The sequence below is a fragment of the Anser cygnoides genome, chromosome 3 (assembly GCF_040182565.1).
Source record: "Anser cygnoides isolate HZ-2024a breed goose chromosome 3, Taihu_goose_T2T_genome, whole genome shotgun sequence".
Lineage (NCBI taxonomy): Eukaryota > Metazoa > Chordata > Aves > Anseriformes > Anatidae > Anser > Anser cygnoides.
The window spans coordinates 38,087,474-38,108,276 of NC_089875.1; the positions used below are offsets into that span (position 1 = coordinate 38,087,474).

A 20,803-nucleotide genomic window follows, 5' to 3' on the forward strand; every position below is an offset into this window, starting at 1 on the left:
TAAATTTTGTAAATCAGTTCTTTGTAACAAGCAGCTTTTGCACAGTGGAAGAGGCACTCAGGTAGCCTCAGAGTGGTTCTGGAGTGAGAAGCAAAGTAGAATTTCCTTGTATGTATGAATGTCACTCAGTAGTGCTACACCTGTGAAGCAGTGACCCAAATTTCACACTTCTGTGTGGGTCTATGACCCACAGAAGTCTTCAGGTTAAAATCAGTGGCGGAATAGATATCGTGCAAGTTACAAGTCATTTGTAAGGCTATAAATATAAATGGTAAAACAGGGCAGCTAGAACCACTTAGTTTACAGTGACTTGGACAGCTGCATGAATGTGAGCTTTAAAATGACTGCACCTTATGTGAACATATTTTCTAAAAAACTTTTCCTCAGAAAGTCAGAATTTTCTTTAGAGCCCAGGTTCTGGTTTACTTGTTGCAATAATTGCTCCTAGTTTTGGTGCTTAAAGGAAAACTTGCCTTAAAGAACATCTAAGATATATATGTCCTGTATTAAAACGAGTGCTATCTTGATTTAGCTGGAAATAAAAGTTGCATCTGTGTTTCTTTAAATAAGGATGTGTCTAAGGAAGAAAGAGGAGCATAAGTGAGAAAGATGCAAAGTATGCATTAGTTTAGATCTATTAGGGGAAGATGAAGGGGAAGAAAATTATGAGGGTATATTTACAAGTTAGGTGTTTAAAATTATTTTCAACACCCAATTAAGTTTCTTCATATGCAACCGCTATTGTTTTTCATTCTATCTGTGCTCTGCATGCTAGCTGTGGAAAACTCCTTTTTACACTGCCTTACTGCTTGCCTGTGGCAGGGTGGGGCTCACTTTTCTTACTAGCTGTGTATTGAATTTAAACACCTGTGCAAATGGAACCATGTTACCTGTTCTGGCCTGAATTTTCCTTTTATTACTGAGGTCATGATCTGAGCCAATAGGAGAGAAAATACATGATAGGGAAGAATCTGATTGAGTTTTCTGAATAAATCAAGTGTTCTCAGATGATATGATTGGAGTTGTGTCAAGCCACGAGGCAACAAGGAATCTTAAATAATTATCAGCAGTAGAAAAGCAGATTTATTCTGGAATCACACTTATGCCTCAATCATACTTTAGAGTGTTTGTGCTATGAACAGTAATTATATTGATCATTACTGAAAAAAATGTATGCAAGACTATGAAAAGCTCAAAATTTTTGTATTTCATGATGGAAGTTGTTCCAGTTCCATTTTGGTTTTGTGTCTAGGTAGACATTGTTGATTTGCATGTTTTTCACAGGAAGCCATGTGGCATTTAGTGGTTTTTAATTAAATTTTGGTTTGGGCTTTGAAATTTGTTCAAGGCCAAAATGTATGTCAGGCAATAGGAAATTAGGACTTCTCAGGCAGAAGAAAATGTTTGCCTGAATCCTTATAGAGTGAAAGTGCTAAATTTCATGGTGTTGTATATTTGGAAAACTAATCACTCCTAAAATCACATGCAAAAATTCTACCCATTTAGTCCTTTTTTGTGGTAAAGACAGTGTTGCAGTCCTGAAGCGCTAAGAAACTGTGAGTCATGAATGTTACTTTTTCATAGGATCTGAAAGAAGTGATTCATGTGTAATCACTTGGTTTCCAGAGCTGAACCTTTAGGAAAACAAAATGTATTGCAGGAATCATAATAAAATACTGAAAGTTGGCAAGAAAAAGAATTGTCTGTTCCATACATTTTGTTTTGTAAACCAAAAGTTCAGATTTATCTTCAGGTAAATTGTTTGGATTTTATATTAATGTGGTTCTGTGGAATTGCATGCTTTTTGAGGGCAGAAAGTTACCATTTTAAACAAAAACACAGTTTTCCCCTTGGCTTTTGACTGTGAATGCTTTATTCAGTGTTCAAAATAACAGCTTTCATTTCTATCATTATGTAACTCATTCATCTGTTAAAATGGCATTTATAATCCTCAATAAATGTAGAATTTTTAAAGTGAAAATTTGGCTCTGGTAGGAAACTTCCTTTAACCTTGGTAGCCGTTTGTTTTTTCTTCCTGTCCTGACTTTCGTTCTCTTATAAGTCACATAAGGCTGTATGGATCTATATTAATACCCCCAAATTCTAGTGCTTGACCAGCTCGCAATGATCACTACTAAATTTAAGTATTTTCTGTTCTGCATCTGGCATGAGTGGAATAAAGCAGGTTAGGGACAAAAGAAGTGAAAGGAAGACAAGGCTTCAGTGCAATGATTTATCTCCCATGCGTGGATGGGGGAGGTTGGCCTAGAGTCTCCTAACGCTATATAGACTCTACCCTGTACCAAGTTTCTGAGCATAATTGTATATAATAGCAGGAAGAAAGAAATAAGGATTTTTGTAGAGTTTTTATTCTCATGTCCCTACTTAAAAAGCTACAGGACTTTCTGAAACTTGCTTCCAGCAACTCAAAACTAATTATAACACCTTTTTCCTCCTCAGGATAACAATAGTTGTGATGCTATCAGAGCTTTTGTTTCTTTACGTAATATTGCTTCAACAGTATATAAAGTTTTCCCTTTCTTACACTTGGCAAAAATGAAATTTACAGATTGCAGAGAAAGGATATGGGGAGAAATTATAAGGCAGCAAAAACTGTTCACCTTAAGATCACCAGGGCTCCTTCAGTAATAAGGCAGCCTGTCAGCTGTTTTACTTCCTCAAAAAGACAAGCAGCCTGCTCTGTAGAGGTCTTTATCATTTCACTGCCTAAAGTAACAGTTTTAAATAGCATCAAGATTTAGGCTATAATTTCAATTGATTTTTTTCTTCATTACTGTGTCTACCTAGTGTTTTGCAGATCAACATAAGTTCATTTTGCCTGTTCTCCAGTCATAAGTTGCATAGCTATGGTTAGTTTAGTGCATAGCTCAAATCAATTAGTCCTGCTTAAGAAACAGGATGTATTAGCTAAGGTTCAGTTCTGCGCCAAAATGGGTGCATGGTTTCACATCAATTTCAGAATTCAGTTAGAGCAGATTTGTATCTTTCCGCAGAAAGACGCATAACAGATGGTCCTCTTACGGTGCAAGTAATCTTTTTAATGAATACTAAATAAAATTCATAATTTCCTATGACTAGCAATAAATATCTTCTTAATAGGTTTTCAACCAAGATGTATAATATTTCTGTTTTTATAATTCTGTGAGGTAAAGTTTTATATCTTTATATTTGTCACATTACATTTCTTTTAAATAATTTTTTCCTTGAGTTAGAAGGCATGTTGATCTCATATGCCAAAATAGAAAAACCACAGCCTGTTCACCACTTACATAACTCTGTCTCAGGAACAGATGTTTGTACACAACCCTCCCTAAGACCCCAAGACCGATGACTGCAAAAGCAAGATGACTCACTTTTTTTCTCCTGCCATTTGCATTAAAATAATTGACTTGAAATTCCTACAGAATCCTCCATCTAGAAATTTTGTAGGTTATAGCTTATAACAAAAAAATAAAAGTAAAAAATCATAAATTAAGTCCTCTGCAGCATGGCAGCACTGGAAAAATTTGTCCATGTCATTTGGCAGATGAGGAACCACCATACCCATCATTAAAGAATTTCTGTGTCGAAGAAAGAAGTAGGGTTTAGACAGTGATGCATTTCCAAGGAGAAAGTCTTGAGTCAGTAAGTCTCATGGCTGTTAAATAACATTTATGAAGGCTGAGAACTATTTAATATATATTCTTCAGTTTGAGGAAGAATATTTACTGCATTCTTTATAAGCATTGCAATGAGGAGGCAAGCTTTGGTCAGCTGAAATAATGTTTTAATTAATATCATACAACCCACATGCAAATACCATTAAGACAACCTTTGATAAATAGGTATATTTCATAAATATGGATAAGTTAAATGAGCCTTGCATCTAATGAAGGGATCCAAAAATTAAAACAAGTGTAGGAAAGAGACTTGAACAGAATTTTTATGTTTAAACCATTAAATGGTTAGTGTAGACTGAGTCACCATTAGGTTGGTCATATATCTAAATATCCTAACTGCATTTTCCCACTCAGTCTGCCAGCTACAAACATCCTTTTCACTTATGGATTTCTCCTGGCAGGAATGGGAATTTGGACTTGGGCCTCTAATGGCAAGAGTGACCCTAAATCATTCAAATGTTAAAAGGAGATGTCAATGTGATGAAGCTTCTTGTCTTCCTCCTTCTGCCTAGTCATATGTTCAGAGCAGGTAGTTAAGTGACGTTCACATCCACTGCCGTTCAGTAGCCTTTGAGAAAAGAAATTACTGATTTCAAACTTACTCCATGCACATGTGCAGAAAAAAAAAGAATGAAGCTGAAGATACAGCATGGCTGTGTTTTGTTTTTTTTTTTTTTTTATGCAATATTAGAACTGAACCCTGCCTTATGATGGCTTTGACAGTAATGAAAAGGTTTAAACCATTCTCTCATGTGTTTTGGAAAAAAAATAATAAAAAAAAAAAAACTAATCTCAAACACAAGACTTTTTTCCAGAATATTCAAGATGTCTTACATGGTTCCTAAACTTGATTGCATGCCTCTTATTGCTGGATGCCGCCTGAACCTAAATCCCAGTAGGACATTGGTCAAACCAATGATCTTTTTTTTTTTTCAAAGAGGGTAAGAGACAGGGAATGGGCCAGTGTGGGGAACAACTTGGACAGAAAACACTTGTGAATTGCAAGAAGGTGTGAAGATCAGAAGAGAGGAGAGGACAGTTGGGCTTGGAATGGCTGAAGGATGAGATTAGGGCTGCAGCTTGACAGGAAACTGCTTTGTGAGAAGGAAGAGAGACAGATCTTTTTTACCATATCAGAGAGGATGCAGAGTAGGACCTGCTAGGGGAAGAAATGAGGACAAATACTTGGTGGGGATCACTGATGATGATTGAGAAACCAGAGTAGGGAAACAAGGACTGTGGTAGTGTTAGTGATCAAATATGGGGAAAAGATGTAAAATGGGGCATACAAGGGAGGAAGAAGGGCATATCTGGGACTAACACAATGACTAAAATCAGTCCATTGTCTAAGAATGGCTATGTAAGGAGCTAGAAGTGAGGGCTGGAAAGCAGGATTAGATAACCAGGTGTGGAGAATAAGACTAGAAAATTATACAGTGGCAAAGAAGAGAGAACAAAAAGAGGGACAGATTGGAGAGAATGGGGTAGGAGAGTTTGGCAGAAAAGAATGGAAAAGAAATAGGCAAAATAATTTCCATCCATTCCCCACAGAAAGCTCAGAGGGAAGCCTACTGTTCCCGTGTAAAGGATTAGTACAGGCCCATTCTGCTGTCAGCCAACAGCAGTGAAACAACTTCCCTCTCAACTAGAGCACAAACAAGCTGTGACAGAACATTATTTAGAAAGCAAAGCCGAACAAAGTTCTCACACTTTCTAACTTTTGATTATCTGTGGAACTTGAATTTCTCTTTAATGAATTATACTATTATTCTTCAATTATGAGGCCATATTTTCTTTTTTTCCACAGGCTTTCTGCTTATTGACTTTACCATCTTTGGAAAAAGTGCTTGACTTTGCTATCTCAGTAATCCTTTAATACAGCTCTCCCTCAATAAGTAATCAAAGTAAACTGTAATAATAAATGGGGAAAAAAAATGCAAGCATTATTTTAGTTGCTAGTTAATTGCTCGTTTAATTAGAATACTCATTAGTTTTCAAAATGCAGACTCTGACAATGGATTTCATAGTCATTAGTACAAATTGGTCAGGTTTTCCTGTGATTTTTTTTGAGTGGACTCTCATGATTTAAGAGAGAACCATGTGAAAATTCTCCCAATTAGTTTAAGTGTCTAGGCTCAGAATGAAATAATGTGACCTGATTTTTTAGCTCTGACCTCTATGGAGTGTTTCAAAGTGTGTTGGGTGTATAGTGTAATCACTCTGTAGTGTGTATATCTGAATGCTGGTCTGAGCCGGGCTGTTATTTTGTTATATTCTTTCCCTTATCATTAGTTTGTGCCTTAACAGCACTTTAAACATTTGAAGAACCCTGCAAATGGTTAGCATTGTAAAATTCCTTCTGGCAGGCGTCAAAATGAACAAACTAAAGAGTTCTCTGTAATTCACTATACATTTTAAAATGGCACAAATGTAAGCATTTTATTTTATTGATCATTTTAATAAATTTTCTTGTCAATAGTTTCAACAACTATGACTGCAATACTTTTGTGCTACTTTGGTCATGAAGAAAACATCACAGACAAACTAAAGGTGGGAATGACATAAAAGAAGCTTTCTTCAGGCTCAAATAGAGCAAAAAACATTTGCAAGAAAGTACGGGTTTCCCTGAGACAAAATTTATGGAGATAGTTGGATGTTGTATTTCACCAATGTTAAATACACACATTATCTTTAGAGCTAGACAGAAAATGAGGTTCCATGCACAGGGAATTCAGATGCTGAACTTCCTTTCTTTTTTTCCTCTATTATGTATTTCTTCCTCCAAGTTTAGATAAAAAGCTGCAAGAGTTGTTGGTTGATTTTTTTTTTCTTTTTCCTGAATTAAAAATTTTAAACTATATTAATCTGGAATAGTGAAAAAGTGTTCCTCTATGGAATTTATATTTGGCCTTTTTTGCTTTTGTAGAAGTTGTCTGGTTTGTTTGTTTGTTTGTTTCCCTAGGAAATAATCTGTTAAGATAAAATTTCATTTTCTGCAGGAAGAATGTTGTATCCAAAAATATTACCTTAGCTATACTTTAACCAAATATGGAATTTTTGTAAAACATACCAACTCTGCTTTTGTATGTGCTACACACAGCTCACCATCAGCTATATTGAATCACTGATGCCCACCAGTGAACGCCAAAAGCAACTGATGCGCCAGTATTGCTTTGAATGTGACTGTCATCTCTGCCAGGATCAAGAAAAGGTAGGTTGGATAAAGAAATTCCTTGTCAATGAAACAGAATTTTCCAGAATTTGTCTGTCAGCACCTTCCCTTCCTTTATGTAATACTTATCTTTTGGTACTAATTGAATGGCCAGAATACAGAAAAAAAAATGACCTCTGCCCTCAGTCCTGTTTATGTTTCTATGAAAGACAACCATGAAGGAAAGTAAAGCAGGAGATGTTGACCACATGATAAGAAGAAGTTTTTGCTAAAATATGCGTTCTTCATAAAGCTAGGAACCACTTTCGGTTCTAAAGTGTGGTTCAGATTATTTTGGGATTCAAGGACCTCAGAAAATGAGAGTCATCATAACTTTAAGATGAAAGGAAAATATTTGTTTTTTTACTATTCAAAATAATAATATTGGAACTGAAACTACTTCTCTGATGCTAGAGGAAGGCTGCGCTTATCCTCCTAATAATGTTAAATTAATTTTGACGAACACCTACATCTATAAATTCTCAAGAACTACCAGACGTGTTCAGGAGTTGTTAGAGCTAGGCTACATTCAGGGTAGTGAATCTCCCTAGATAACTATTTGTAGCTTTTGTGCTCTTGTTTGCAAGTTCTTGGAGCAGCATGTCAGTAGCTGCAGTAGGTAAAATTTTGTTTGTCGTGACCTTTAATTAGAGTTCAGCCTAGCCTGGATTAATTATTTTCTGGGTTCATTGCTTCATATTTATATAGCCCAGCCAGACTAATTCTGGGCTCCAAGCCTGAGGTGAGATCAAACAGAATATGCTAAATGATGCCAGCTTCACAGCAGTTCATCTACTTTGTCTCTCTGGTTATATGTACACTTGTTCCTATTTTCAGAAACGCCTATTTTGGATGAGTCAATATGCCATAGCTAAATGTGCTTTCAGTAGATCAGAGATGATATGCAAGAAATTAGTGAAAATGTGATTCCAAGGAGCATAGTGTGATTCATAAAGTAACTGCTGTACAGCAAAAAGATTAAAAAAAAAAATTAACCACCAACATTTAAAAACTTAAAGGGAGTACAGTTGTGTGAGTGCATAATTTTGTTCAAGCCAGGGTACACCAATTAAATACATAATGTATCCTTTGATTCGTCAGTAAGCAGTTCAAGAAAGAGACAACAGAAAAGTTTCAGGCTTATGACATAATACTAAATGACTTCCTGTGCATGTGCAAAAGTTGTTGGCATTTTGTGCCTGGTAAAGATTGCTGCACTGCTGTTTGGAGGCAGTGAAGGAAAGCAAAGACCTCTGTTTGTCTTTCCTTTAAAGATGCTCACTCAAGTGCCATGAAATCTCAGATTAGATTTGGGGAATGGCATCCCAACACAGATGCAGTGATGATTAAGAAACTTAAGCATGCTAAAGAGCCTTTAAGGATTGCTTAACAGTCTGTGGAAGGGGAGGCAAGTGGTGGAAAGACCATTCAGCACGTTGTTTTAAGAAACAAGATCCATAGGTTGGCATACACATCACTGTGTACCAACGTACCGCACCTACAAATATTGTAGTGAAATTAATTTGTACTTATAGTAATAGTTTCATCAATAGATTTAAATTAAGTAAAGTTTTTTTTTTTCTTTTAAATTTTTAACTGTGGTTTGAATTCAACAGATTTTTTTTTTTTTTTTTTTTTATCATTTAGCAAAATTCCCTGTGGGGATGATACTGCAAAGTGTTTGGAAAGCTCCTTCTGATTAAATTCTGAAATTCTGTAAATTTTTCTCATTGTTACCATGTAAACACATCTTCGAAAGGCAAGGAATCTCATGTCAACATCGTTGATGTCTGTGAAGAAGACCCCTTTTATCCTTAATTTCAGTTTAGGATGATTAGATATAATCTCCAGTAATCCTCATAGTACTGCATTTCATTGTTCTGCAGCAGAGATTTAATCGCTTAACTGTTTACATGACTGACTTGGAAACAGATACTTTTGTTCCATTGATCTCAGACTCTGTAAGATGGGAGACATCTAACACAGAAGCTACAATGGCAGAGAGTTTTATTTGTTTGGTTGGTTGGTTGTGGTTTTTTTTTTCTTTTTGAAATTACAGAATGGCTGGATTTAAATGCCTTAAAGTAATCAGTTGGCAACATTATTCAATAATATCATTTCTGAAATACCACTGATATTGACACAACTTTGCAAGATATTTTTGGAACTTTTTAAAAGGTGAAGTCTGTCAACAGAATAGGCAATGGGTGCAGCTTTGGGTCATCAAGAGTGAAATATTCAACACTGTGAGTCAATAAATAATAATAGCTAACAGTAATCTTCTGTATTACAATGTTGCTTTGTAAATATGTTGGGCTTCGTCAACAGCAATCTAGTTCCTAAATCTTTGTTGTAAGTAAAAATGCAAGTTCCAGTTTGGCTAAGAAATGCTATATGCCTTCAAGTAAGTTACTGGGTGCTGTGTTTTTTTTTTCTTCATTTTTTCCCCATTTATTTTCCAGCTATAATTATCTCATAAAAATGCTAGAATTCCCTTTCTAACACATATAGAGATTAGCTTTTTGCTGCTCCCAAGTTCTAGTCTCGCTGAGTACGCCTGCCAGCTGCTGAGCATCTACTAGAGACCAGTGAAAGCAGACAAACCACTCTTGAGATGCACACATCCATTTAAAGCAAAACTACAAATCAAATCCTTTCCATTGTACCTTTTATTCTACATCTATTGTAGTTATTTAAAAGTGATCCTGAAAAGTCTGTGGGAAGTATACATTAACGTACATTGAACATACATTGAAGGGCATATAAACCTTATATGTATTTGTTCTTGCTTATTTATAAAAGTACTCTGCAAGTTTGTTATTAATGAAATTCATGTCTCTTCTGTTATATTTTCTTAAAACTTGTTCTTTTAGTCATCTTCTGTGCTCAGCTGAAGAAGGAAGATGATAGTATCAGGTTTCTGTTCTCAGATCGGTCACTGACTTCATAAGTGACCTTGGGTAATCCCTTTCATTCAAAAGCAACCTTACTGTTTTCTGAGACCTTGCCCTTATTTTTCGTAATTAGTGAGAAGTTACCATTTTAATTGGAGCTGGCCATATTTTTGACTAAAAACCAGACCCATCTGTCTAAATTGGGGATCATTTTTTTAATGAATATTCTGTGATGCTCTGTTTTGCTCAGTTTCCCCATATGCCACACGAGGACTGGAATTCTTAATTCTGCGGAGTATTCTGATGTACAAATAATGATAGAGAAAGATGCTGCATTTTCCAAGATCCTTTAGCTTTGAGTGCTGGATTTGCTTTAATAATTCCTTGAAGTGGAATGATTTGAGGTTTGTGTGTTTTGTGCAGTTCTCATTCTCATATGGTTATATTAGCACTATAAAAAAAAAAAAAGTCGTATTTAACCTCAGAGAAAGCTATGTGAACAAATAACAAGTTTAGCCTACAGAATGCTATTAGTTTCTCCCATTTCATTTAGAGGTCTAATCTAAGCCAGTTTTTAGCCTGCCTCCATATTCAAAGAGACGGGCAGCTCATTCATACACTCTTGCAGTAGACATCTGTGAGAACTAGATTGGATACAGAAGGCTAAAGGAAAGCCTTCAAACAAATACCCACACTTTAGACAGATGAAGTTAGGTGAGATAAATTATGTTGCTCCATAAAGTATGTATAAACACAAAATCAAGAATTGCACGATTGTCTACCTGTGCTAGCTGACACGGATAGCACAGAGTGTAGTTGCACCTACATAGGTTTCAGCACCCTACCACCCACATTGTGGGCAAAATCTGTTCACACGGATCACTTTGAGCATTTGTGTCTGATTGCTGCTGTGGACATATTTATCTTACAGCCAGTTTTACCATTTCTTCACTGTTATTTGTGCTAAAATTGATTCAAGTAGGATAGTGGTTACATAGTACTACAGTCATGCAGTTTAACTGTGTATAGAATCATTTAGGTTGGAAAAGGCCTCTAAGATCATCTGATCCAACTTTTAACCTAGCACTGCCAAGTCCACCATTAAACCATATCACTAAGCACTATATACAAACAAGAGTAGTGTCAAAGTGCTCTTTTGCCATTCTAGGTTATGTGATTCTGCCAGGACTTTTTTTTTTCTAGGTTTTTGATGAGCTATGATTTAAGGTGCAGCATGTCTGTGGAGAAATTTTTTTCATTGGTCATTTACATGTAGTATAAATACGTGTAATATTTTGTGCCATAGCTGTATAAAACAGCAAAATTCACTCTGACACCACCAGTGACTTTCACATTCACAGTCATTTTGTCTTTATGGTTAGATGTGGCAGCTTTTAACCAGAGCAATCTTCTCTAATTGCTGCCAAATTACAGTTCACTTGCACAAGTGTCTAGATCTGAGTCTATTATATGTCAAAGTTCGCACTCCTCAGGTATACTTATGCACCACCCCATCCACAGTGATCCCGTTCAGCTGCAGCTGATGCATGCTGACACCCTCAGGGTGAGCAGACATAGCGCTAGAACAAGTGGAGAGGTCCTTGGCTGCGCAGGTGCCCTGCCGTTAACTATTGTGTGAGCTAATGTTCCTCTTTGCTGTTGAGAGGACTTCATGATGAATCTCTGCTTGCATTAGTTTTTTTCTATGTGCTTGTCCCACTGCCAGCACAGCCATGGACAAATCTAGGCATCTAGCTGTCATCAAGGGTGAGAAAATAGGCAAATAGTGGCAGCTAGCTCTAGCTTTGTATCTCAAATAATTGGGCTCCAATGTCAGCTGCTTTTCAACTCTAGGAGGTAATACCATAATGCTGGCCGGTCTCTTTCGGCAACTGGTTCAACAGCCTGTGTGCTGATTTAACAGGAGAAGAGAAGCATGTGCTAACACACCAGTGTAAACAGGTTAAGGTAAGATTAGGACGATCCTTTTGGCAGCTCGTTCTGCCCAATTAAATGGTATTAACTGCAAATCTAACCAACATTTTTAATTGATTGATAAGAAACAATTCAGTAACTAAAAGAGGGGAAAAAAGACCTCTTTTTAAGAATGTTTGCTGAATGTCAGTACTTCAAGTTTTTGCTACTGTAATGTCTTCAGTTCATTGTATCTCTGACAGCTTTATAAATTATTATTATTTGCTCCAGACATTTACAGATCAATCTACACCGTAATTTGGAAATGCGTTCCTTCCTAAAAGCTGAACTCTTGGCAGTGAATTACCGTCCCAGCACATAAAAGCCCCTTACTTTAATTATAATTAAAGATGGGATTACACCGATGACAAACATTTTAAAAGGAGAAAATTTTTTTCCACAATCACGAGCCAGAGTATTGTTCATATTCTACATTTTCAGCCAAGGATTTGAGGGAGATTTGTGCTTTGCTATGAGTTGTCTTTCTTCTTTGGAGCCAGGATTTAATATTTTAGTCTAGCTTGGTTTTTGGAAAGCTTTTATTTATTACAAGGTCAAAAGCAATGGGTTTTGAATCATTTTTATATTTGTCCATTATTTGATAGTTGCCAAAGCTAATAATAACATAATGCCAGTAAGTACTTTATTCCGTTAATCAGTTTATTGCTTTGCTTAGTACTCGCTCATATTGCATCCTGAGTTTTTTAGAGAACATCGCAAGTCCAGTTTCCAACTCAAGGACTCTCAAAATTAGGTCACCTGAATAGCAGCCAAGCCATCTACATGAAAATGTCACCTATGGTTCTTTAGCTTTTGCACTTCCATGCACTCACCAGCTCTTTTTTTTTTTTTTAACAAAACCAGTAAACAGTCTCCTAAAGCTACTAAATGTTTTTACTTTTTTTGTTGTTGTCTGAAGAAATAATGCAACTGTAGTTTAGGATTGTCATTAAATGCAAATGCTTGTTTAACTCACTTGATCAAATTTGTTTTTTGAGCATACGTCTTTGGTTGATTTGTCTCACTGAGGTTTCTGAGAGAAATGTCAATGTGGCCAAGGATAGGATTTACACATTTTCACCTTTTATCTTTGTTTTTTGTCTTCAATCGCATTGAAGAACATGTGCTTAAATCACAGGGGCATAGTTACATGAAAAATACTATTATTGACTGTTGTGAATTAGCATGTAAAGGCTTCACATGAGATTACTGTACTATTATTAGTACAGAAATACACCCCCTCCCTCAGGGAATGTATATTTAGGACACAGGAAATATAAAGTAATCTGTTAAGAAGTGCCTTTTTAATTGGCTGAATTGCCAAGTTCTAGAAGTTTGTGTCCTAGCTTCCACAATATTTACTTTCGGGTATTTACGTTCCCACTTTTCCAGCTATAATGAAAGATGAGATCTCCAAATTGATTCAAAAGATGAAGGCTGGGAACGAAGGAGTAAGCAAGATAGTCAAAACCAAGTCTGTTCATACAGGTAGCTGAACATAAAAACCCTTGATCAAAGCAGAGTGAAGTAGGAGCATCTGTATCTCTAGGATGATTCTAAGGTACTTTCTATTTAAAGGTACGTTTTAAAAAAAAAATCAGGACTTCGTTCCAACAAAAAGCTGGTTTAATAGACCTACTATCAAACGGTAAGAGTTTGTGATAACTTATTTTATAAATACTGTGTTCTTTCCTCATCTTTTTACTAGTTTACCCCTAGAACAACCTTTGAAGCAAACTACAAATGAAAGTCAAGTCACAGCACAGCCATATTTCACCCACCCACCCTTTTGGCCCAACATTAGTATCACCAGTGCCTTCAAAAGCCAGTGGCACTAATTAGCTGCTCATTGGGATACAGCATAAATTTTTTCCATAGGTGGTTGGCTGATGAACCGTTCCTTCCTTTTGGCAAGACTTTTGATAGTGACTTAAACCCTGGATCAGTTCCTGAAATCCCACAATCAGTCCAACAGTCTTCTGTTTCCTTTCAGGGATCTTTCCCTCTTGGGATGTATTTCCAAACAGCCAAGGACAGAGGGTTTTTTTGTTTGTTTGTTTTCCTAGTGCCAAAATTGCCACAAAAAAAAAAAAAAACAACAAAGCAACCTTTTCTAATTTCTGAGCTCTTTTGTTCATTAACAAAGTCATCATCTCTTCAGACCCTTAGCATTTCTTACACTACTTCTGAGGCTTCTTCCATCTTTCAACATTTTTTTGCCATCAAAGGGCAGTCCTCCCAAACAATGTTAGACAGTGACAAATGGACTGTGATCATTCTTCGATGACAACTTACCTCTCCCAGTTACTTCAGGACTGCCTCAATGTGCTTTGGTCATGACTTGGTAGAAGTCAGCCGGAGCTCACTTGGGTTGTCAAAGGTCATGGAAAAGATACCGCTGTTCACATAAGTAGACTGGAGTTCAGAGCTGTATGCAGACTCCTTTCTTGTTCAGGGGATACTCGGTAGGGAAACCAGTATCAATCTGGTCCAAAAATGTTGTTTTGGAGCCAACATAGGAGTTGGAGTGTGGTGCTCTCCAAGGAGTCCAGCTTTCTGCTCATCTGAGGGGAGAAGAACCTCACTCCTTTTAGACCCAGCCGTCTGAGAGGAAATATAAATCCTTTGGCAGATGTTTTAAGCAGAAATATTCTTTTTGCCAAGGGAAGAGAGTCTGCTCCCACTGCTCTTTCAGGCTGTTGTGGCTACATTTAGGTGCCCAGCTACTAATGTTCCCCTTTCCAGATGTCCATCTTCCTTGGAACTGTCGTTAGAACTAATTACTAGTGTTAGGATTTTTCTTTTCAGATGGTGTCATTCATATAGCATTCACTCTTCCATCTCTGCTGAATGATGAACAGAAATAAGAAAAGTCTTTCTCTTTATTTGCACTCCAAAATAAGCATAAAGAAGATAGAATATGCTGAGAGAAATAGCAGCTTTTTTTAAAAAATAAGATTAGGTCAGACAAATTCCAAACCCTTTTTCCCAGAGTGATTCTGGAAGACTGTTTTGCACTTGTTTTTTTCTAAACAGATACTGAATGTGGTGGTTGCTTTATACTTCTTTTAAAGCACCTAATTACTCCATCTAAAGTTTCTGCATTTGATAGTTGACAGGAGAAATTAATTTTGTTTAAGGAATTTAAGCACATTGTTAATACACTGTCAGAGGACAGTGCATTACAGCCCAGAAATGTTACGAAAAATTGTCACTGTGCCCTAAAGGAAGCAGCCTGAGGGCTTTGTTACCTGTTTGGGATTCCTAAAAAGGTATTTCCACAAAGAATTATGATTTGATTCATTGTAAGACAAACCTTGAATTCTCTTTCAGTGAGGTTACTATAATAAGTTGTGTATAATACCTCGTGACATCCAGCTGCAAACACTGATTTGCAAATATATTGTTGGGTTAGAAGAGGCTGGGATTGCTTGAGGTGTGTGTCATCTTCCAGCTAAAGGGGGGCATTCTTTATTTGGAATATGCACTAGATATAGGTGGAAGTACCACAATGAGGGTGGTATTAGGAATAGAGTAGAGCAAGTGAGAACCTAATTTAAAAGACTATCATCACAATGTGTCCAACAAACAGTAAGTAAGCAGGAAGCCACTAACCGATTAAATTTAGGGAAAGGAGAACATGTTGAGCCCAAATATCCATTTTAGTTAATATCTGAATGAAGTTGATATTTGTTCTAATAACCCAGAATATTAAAGGTTGGCATATAAATCAACTTATGAATATAGAAAGTACTAGATTATTATATAACTCAGAATAATTTGTATGTATTTAAGTGAATACTGTCCTATCTTTTTGGATTATTTAATTTCTTCAAAGACTAAACACTAAGGAAAAGAAAAAAAATAATTTTATTTTTTTATCATGAAGTCCTCTGACACCTATCAGTCAAAGAAAATGCGTGGTGAAAGGTTGTAACATATATCTGCAGCTTGAAATCAATAATAACATATATAGTTCCATTTAAGGAGAACATAGATTTGTAAACCTTGCAAAAGGTATTTATATGACAACAGAGCAGTGCAGTTGTTTTGACTGAATTTTTTTTAGAAGAGGTATGTAAAAATATGGAATTATTTATATTAAAATATAATCAATATATTAATTAGTCACACTAGTCAGAAGTCCACAATATATACTGTAAATGAGAGCTCAGTATTTCCAGATGTCTCTGAGTGGAGACTATACAAATGCAGTTCCTGTCAGGGGAGAGGACTGTTGGAATTACAGTAAAAACATTTCAGTGATTCTGGAAGGGCCAAGCCAACCAAAGAGCCATGAATGCAACATTCTCTCAAATATAACAACAACAACTGAGCTAAAAGTCCTTAATCTAACTCTCAAGAGTCTTCAACGATGTTCTGGGCATTATCAAAACCTCTTTGTAGGGTCAGCTTCAAGAAATACCCATTATACAAGTAAGATGAAAAAGATGAACTCTTCTTTAGAACGTCTTGCTATGAAACATACTACAATGATTCATATAGCTCTTATTTCCTATGTCACGTTGTTGAAGTGTGCCCCATCCCTGGAGGTGTTCAAGGCCAGGCTGGGTGGGGCCTTGGCCAACCTGCTCTAGTGGGTGGCATCCCTGCCTATGGCAAGGGGTTGGAGTTAAATGATCTTTAAGGTCCCTTCCACCCCGAGCCATTCTATGATTCTATGAATTGTATCTTTCCCTCAAGTTGTCTTATTTAAATAAAGATGGCTTTCCTGTTAGCTGCCTCTAAACTTTTAGAAACTCTTTGCAAGCTAAATGTTATTTTTCAATGGTTGATCAATTGATCTATTGATTTAGGCCCCTGTGGCAAAGTCATCAGGTATCATGACTTCGTTCTAATTTCTTTTTGACAGTGCAGTTTTTCAAGTTTTGGGGCTTTGGCTGAGTTCGTAGAAAGCACTATAGACAGACAAAGGCAAAATCAGGCCCTTCAGTGCCTAAATCAATTCCAGTCATTAACTAATATCCTCCAAGGTCTATTAAAGAAAGAATGAGCTCATGTGAATAGCAAGGAAGTCTGTAACTTTTGAGATTGTAAAGCCACAGACTGCCTGCTTTGGAGTGAAAAATTGCTATCGTAAGCAGCGTGCCATATGAATTTCTTGCCAGTAATTTAATTAATATCATAACAATGCAGTAACTAAAACTGTAGCTATAAATTTTGCATTTGTGAACTTCATTTTTAGACATGAATAGGAACTTCTCATTGTGTAAAAGGCAGCAAGCTTGAAAAGGCTGAATTTACTCTAGCCATGTGAATTACAACAGAGGAATGTGTGAATTGTTGACCTATTGCAGGATCTCCTATTATTTTCCACAAGATTGCTCAGTAAATTGTATTACTCAGGCTGTTGATTACACAGCAGTGACTTGAACTGGGGAGTGTGGTAGAACAGTGAATCACAGCTTTGCACAAGATTTACCTGACCACAATCTTTAAGAAAAAAAAAATGCTGCTGCATCATATTGCTTTAGAAAAGATAGGTGACTGTCTTAGTGCTGACAAGTGTTGGTCATAAACTAAAGTTTCTACTCTTTCTTTGGCAATATCTAGACAACTAAATTTTACTTTCAAAATGTGTCTGTATGTTAAAGTTGCAATATTCCCAAGCACAAAAAGAGCCATTCTGAGCTTAGAGAGATTTTGATGTGATTCCAGCTACTGCCTAGTAACACAGTAGTTTGAATCTATAGGCATTTGTTATAGGGAATAAAGATACTGTGAAGTTGGATTACTTAGTACATTTCATTTCATTAATGAAGGTTGGATTGCATGTTTAGAATATGAAGTGAGCTTCTTCTCCCAAACCCTCAAGTGAAAAAGAAGTTTTTAAAAAAGAGGGGTTGAGATACCATGCTTTTCAGAGGGGTGAAACATCCATGTGACTGAGAAAAATATTTTAGGAGAACAGTATCCCTGTTTTCTAAGCACTGAGTAAAGTCCTTAGTGGACTGTACTTACCAGGAGACAGAAAAATAAAGAAATTGCTAGTACTGTGAACTGTTTTGGAAAATTGGAAGTCCAATATAGATGATGAATCACCAAATAATATTGTTCTGGCAGGTCCCATAAACAGTTGCTTACATGTAAGTCAAGATGTGTAACTCTCTGTACAGGTTTGTAAACTAGGCTACGTCTCTTTGCTTTGAATTACTGTGGCTAATCACCACTGATTGCTGAGACACGTAAAAACTTGTGCTGCTGGCTCCTGTTGACTGCCATTATTACAATAGCTATTCAAAGAGTAGATAAAGTCTCTGAGAATAATTTATAGGCATTATAGTAGTTTCCATGGGACTATGTCATTTTATAGAACGTACTCTTCACACTCTGGGATATGGCCATTTTCCTATTTTTCATGACGATGACTAAAATATCAGCCTTATTGAATCAGGATAATAGACAAGTAGAAAGGTACTGGCAGCAGCTTGTGTCAAGCACCCATTTTCTTCACAGAGCAGTTCTAACTGCTTCCTTTAAAGACTGGAAGAACTTCTGCCTTAAATTGGATAGTCAATAATAATTCTAATAATAATAATTCTAATAATAATAATAATAATTGAGTGGTCAGTGTGGATTTGTGCAGTGACATTGAACATTGAAGCAACAAGCTAGTGAGATAGGCAGTCAATTTTTATCAGCCCTCCAGGAACTCCTACTTTTACTTTCGAGATTTGTCAAATATTTTAAGGTATAGAGTAGATTAACAACTGTGTATTATCTTAATCATCTTGCATGTGTTTTTTCTAAATCCTAAACTCCCTGTGTTTCATATCCATTCATTCCAAAAACAGTATGCTCCAATAAATATTGTCATTTTACATTGCAGTTTACATTAAAAAAAACCTAATTACTAAAACTACCATTTTATCAAGTGATATATCATGCATTAAAATTTTAAATTGTTTTCAAATGAGTGTTCAAAATAAATATCTAACTTTGTGTCAGTATATATATCTTCAGATGGAATCAATAATTCAATGGGCACAAATTCTTCAGTCACTGAAGCATAAGCAGAACTTTGACACAGGAGTAACAGCACCTCTACTTAGTAAAGTCGTCTGCAAAAATACTAACTTCACTGGGGTTTATGCATGCATTGAAACTTAAGTGCACTCATGATTGTGGATCAGATTATGTGTGTGAATACCTAAATATTCTGAGAATTTCGGACCTACATGTCTCTTTTGAGCCACTAAACGTTCTCAGTGGCACCCTGCATGTCCACAAAGTGCGGTCTTAAGAAACAAAGCAGATTTGCCCTATAGTTGTCAGTTCAATTGTTAATAGAGCTAGGAATTGCCTTAACAAATGTGTGATGTCTTAGACAGTCTGAAATACCAAGTACACGGTTACTAGGGATTAGGCTGAACAGTATCCTTCCTCAGGTAACCAAATTACCCAGAGGGTTTTTTTGGACTAAAGCTGGAAATTACAATGGAATTGCAAACGTGCCAAGAATTTTTGGGTGGTCTGGCATAGGGCCCTATTTCTCTGATGGTAAACTGTAAATACTTTCCTTTCCTTTTCCTCCCTTCCTCCCATCCTCTGGCCTTTATGAGTTGATAAGTAGTGAACTTCCATTTATTGCTCTTCCCATGGTCCAATCTATTTTTATTTCAGCTTGTAACTTATGCAGCTCGGATGGGGATTTTTTAGTCAGCTCTAAGCTCCTGAAATCAGGAGGTTTAATGGCAGTGTTCTCACAAACATAAAATTTGGTCCTGTTGCTTATGGAATGAACTACGATTTCCATTGTAGACATAGGGGTCTTGGACCTGCAAAGTGCCAAACATCCTGCAGGGGCCTCAGTGGTGGGGACCTCTCAAAGCTAAACTGTGTGTCCCACAGGGGTTTTGTGAAACAGTACTGAGAAAGGACTATGAAAAGAACTGGGGTAGCCCTTGTGTGATCATGAGTCCTTTTTCAGCAAAAGAAGAAGTATATAGGGGTCACAGCTGAAAAATAAATATAGGAAATATTTTGGTCGGACAGCAGAATAATTAAAACAACTGAAATGACTACAGAATGTGTTAAATATATGTGCTTTTCATGTAAAGAGTCTCCAAGTCTGGGCTAGGAGCTATTGTGAAGTTTAGTGCATTAGCCCTATGTATCGTTTATATTCTCTTTAGATATCTTGCTTTCTTGCTAAGTAACCCAATATCCTTGTATGGTGCTTTTTGAGAGAAGAAATACTGTCTGTAGTGTTTTTCACTTAGATTTTTGTCACATAGAGTGCATGCAAAACAGAAAAGCTTTAATAATAACTCTTGACCTGTGAGCGTCATTGGTCTTGAAAAAAAAAAAAAAGAGACTGATATTCAAGACTAATGTAAAGCTTTTAGTTTTTTTGGTGTCTTTTCTTATTACAGGAATTTTTACATATACACTCTAAAGGTTGTTCTGATGCCACACTTACACATTAAATCACCATAATCATCAGTTATATATAATGCTTACCAAATAGCTTCAGAGTGTGTCCATAATGACCCTGTTTCTACAGTACCCAGCATTTTCATGAATGAATTGGAAGTAATTGCAAAATCATTGCCAATAAAATTTGTGGATGACAAAGACTGAGAGAATAATAAACATTTATGAGGACAGGTAAATCATACAGAGTAACTGGAATTGCTTAGTAAATTAGACCTGTTGAAATAAAATACACCACCACTGTAAAGGTAGAACACGTTCCACATCTGAAATGGAGATCTGCAACTGTGATTTATTTCACCAAACGTCAGACAGCTGCAGTGTAAACATCAGCATCTGAGCTAGTTACTCTAGCCTTCTTTTATGGATAAAATGGAGAAAAAAAGGACACTCTTTAACTGCTATTAATCTAATGTGTTTTTGAAGTTTGTTTTAGAATAATACTGCTTTCACCATGAGAGTGCCTCTAAATTGAAGGCTAGTCCAAATGTGTGCCTTTGGTCTGATGAATCTCGGTACGGGTATCTGAACAGAAATGAAAAATGTGTTTTTCTCTGGCAAAGAAGGCTAATGTGATCATTGAGTCT

General features: G+C 36.3%; 1 protein-coding gene across 13 annotated transcripts in view; it reads left to right on the plus strand.

The window, feature by feature from the left end:
* Positions 1-20,803, plus strand: part of SMYD3 (SET and MYND domain containing 3) — a 391,015-nt gene that overhangs the window by 306,148 nt on the left and 64,064 nt on the right. For all 13 annotated transcript variants that reach the window (XM_066995526.1, XM_066995529.1, XM_066995528.1 and 10 more), the window contains one exon: positions 6,781-6,891. In XM_066995526.1, coding sequence (XP_066851627.1) covers positions 6,781-6,891 — 111 coding nt within the window. The remainder of the gene's footprint in view (positions 1-6,780; positions 6,892-20,803) is intronic.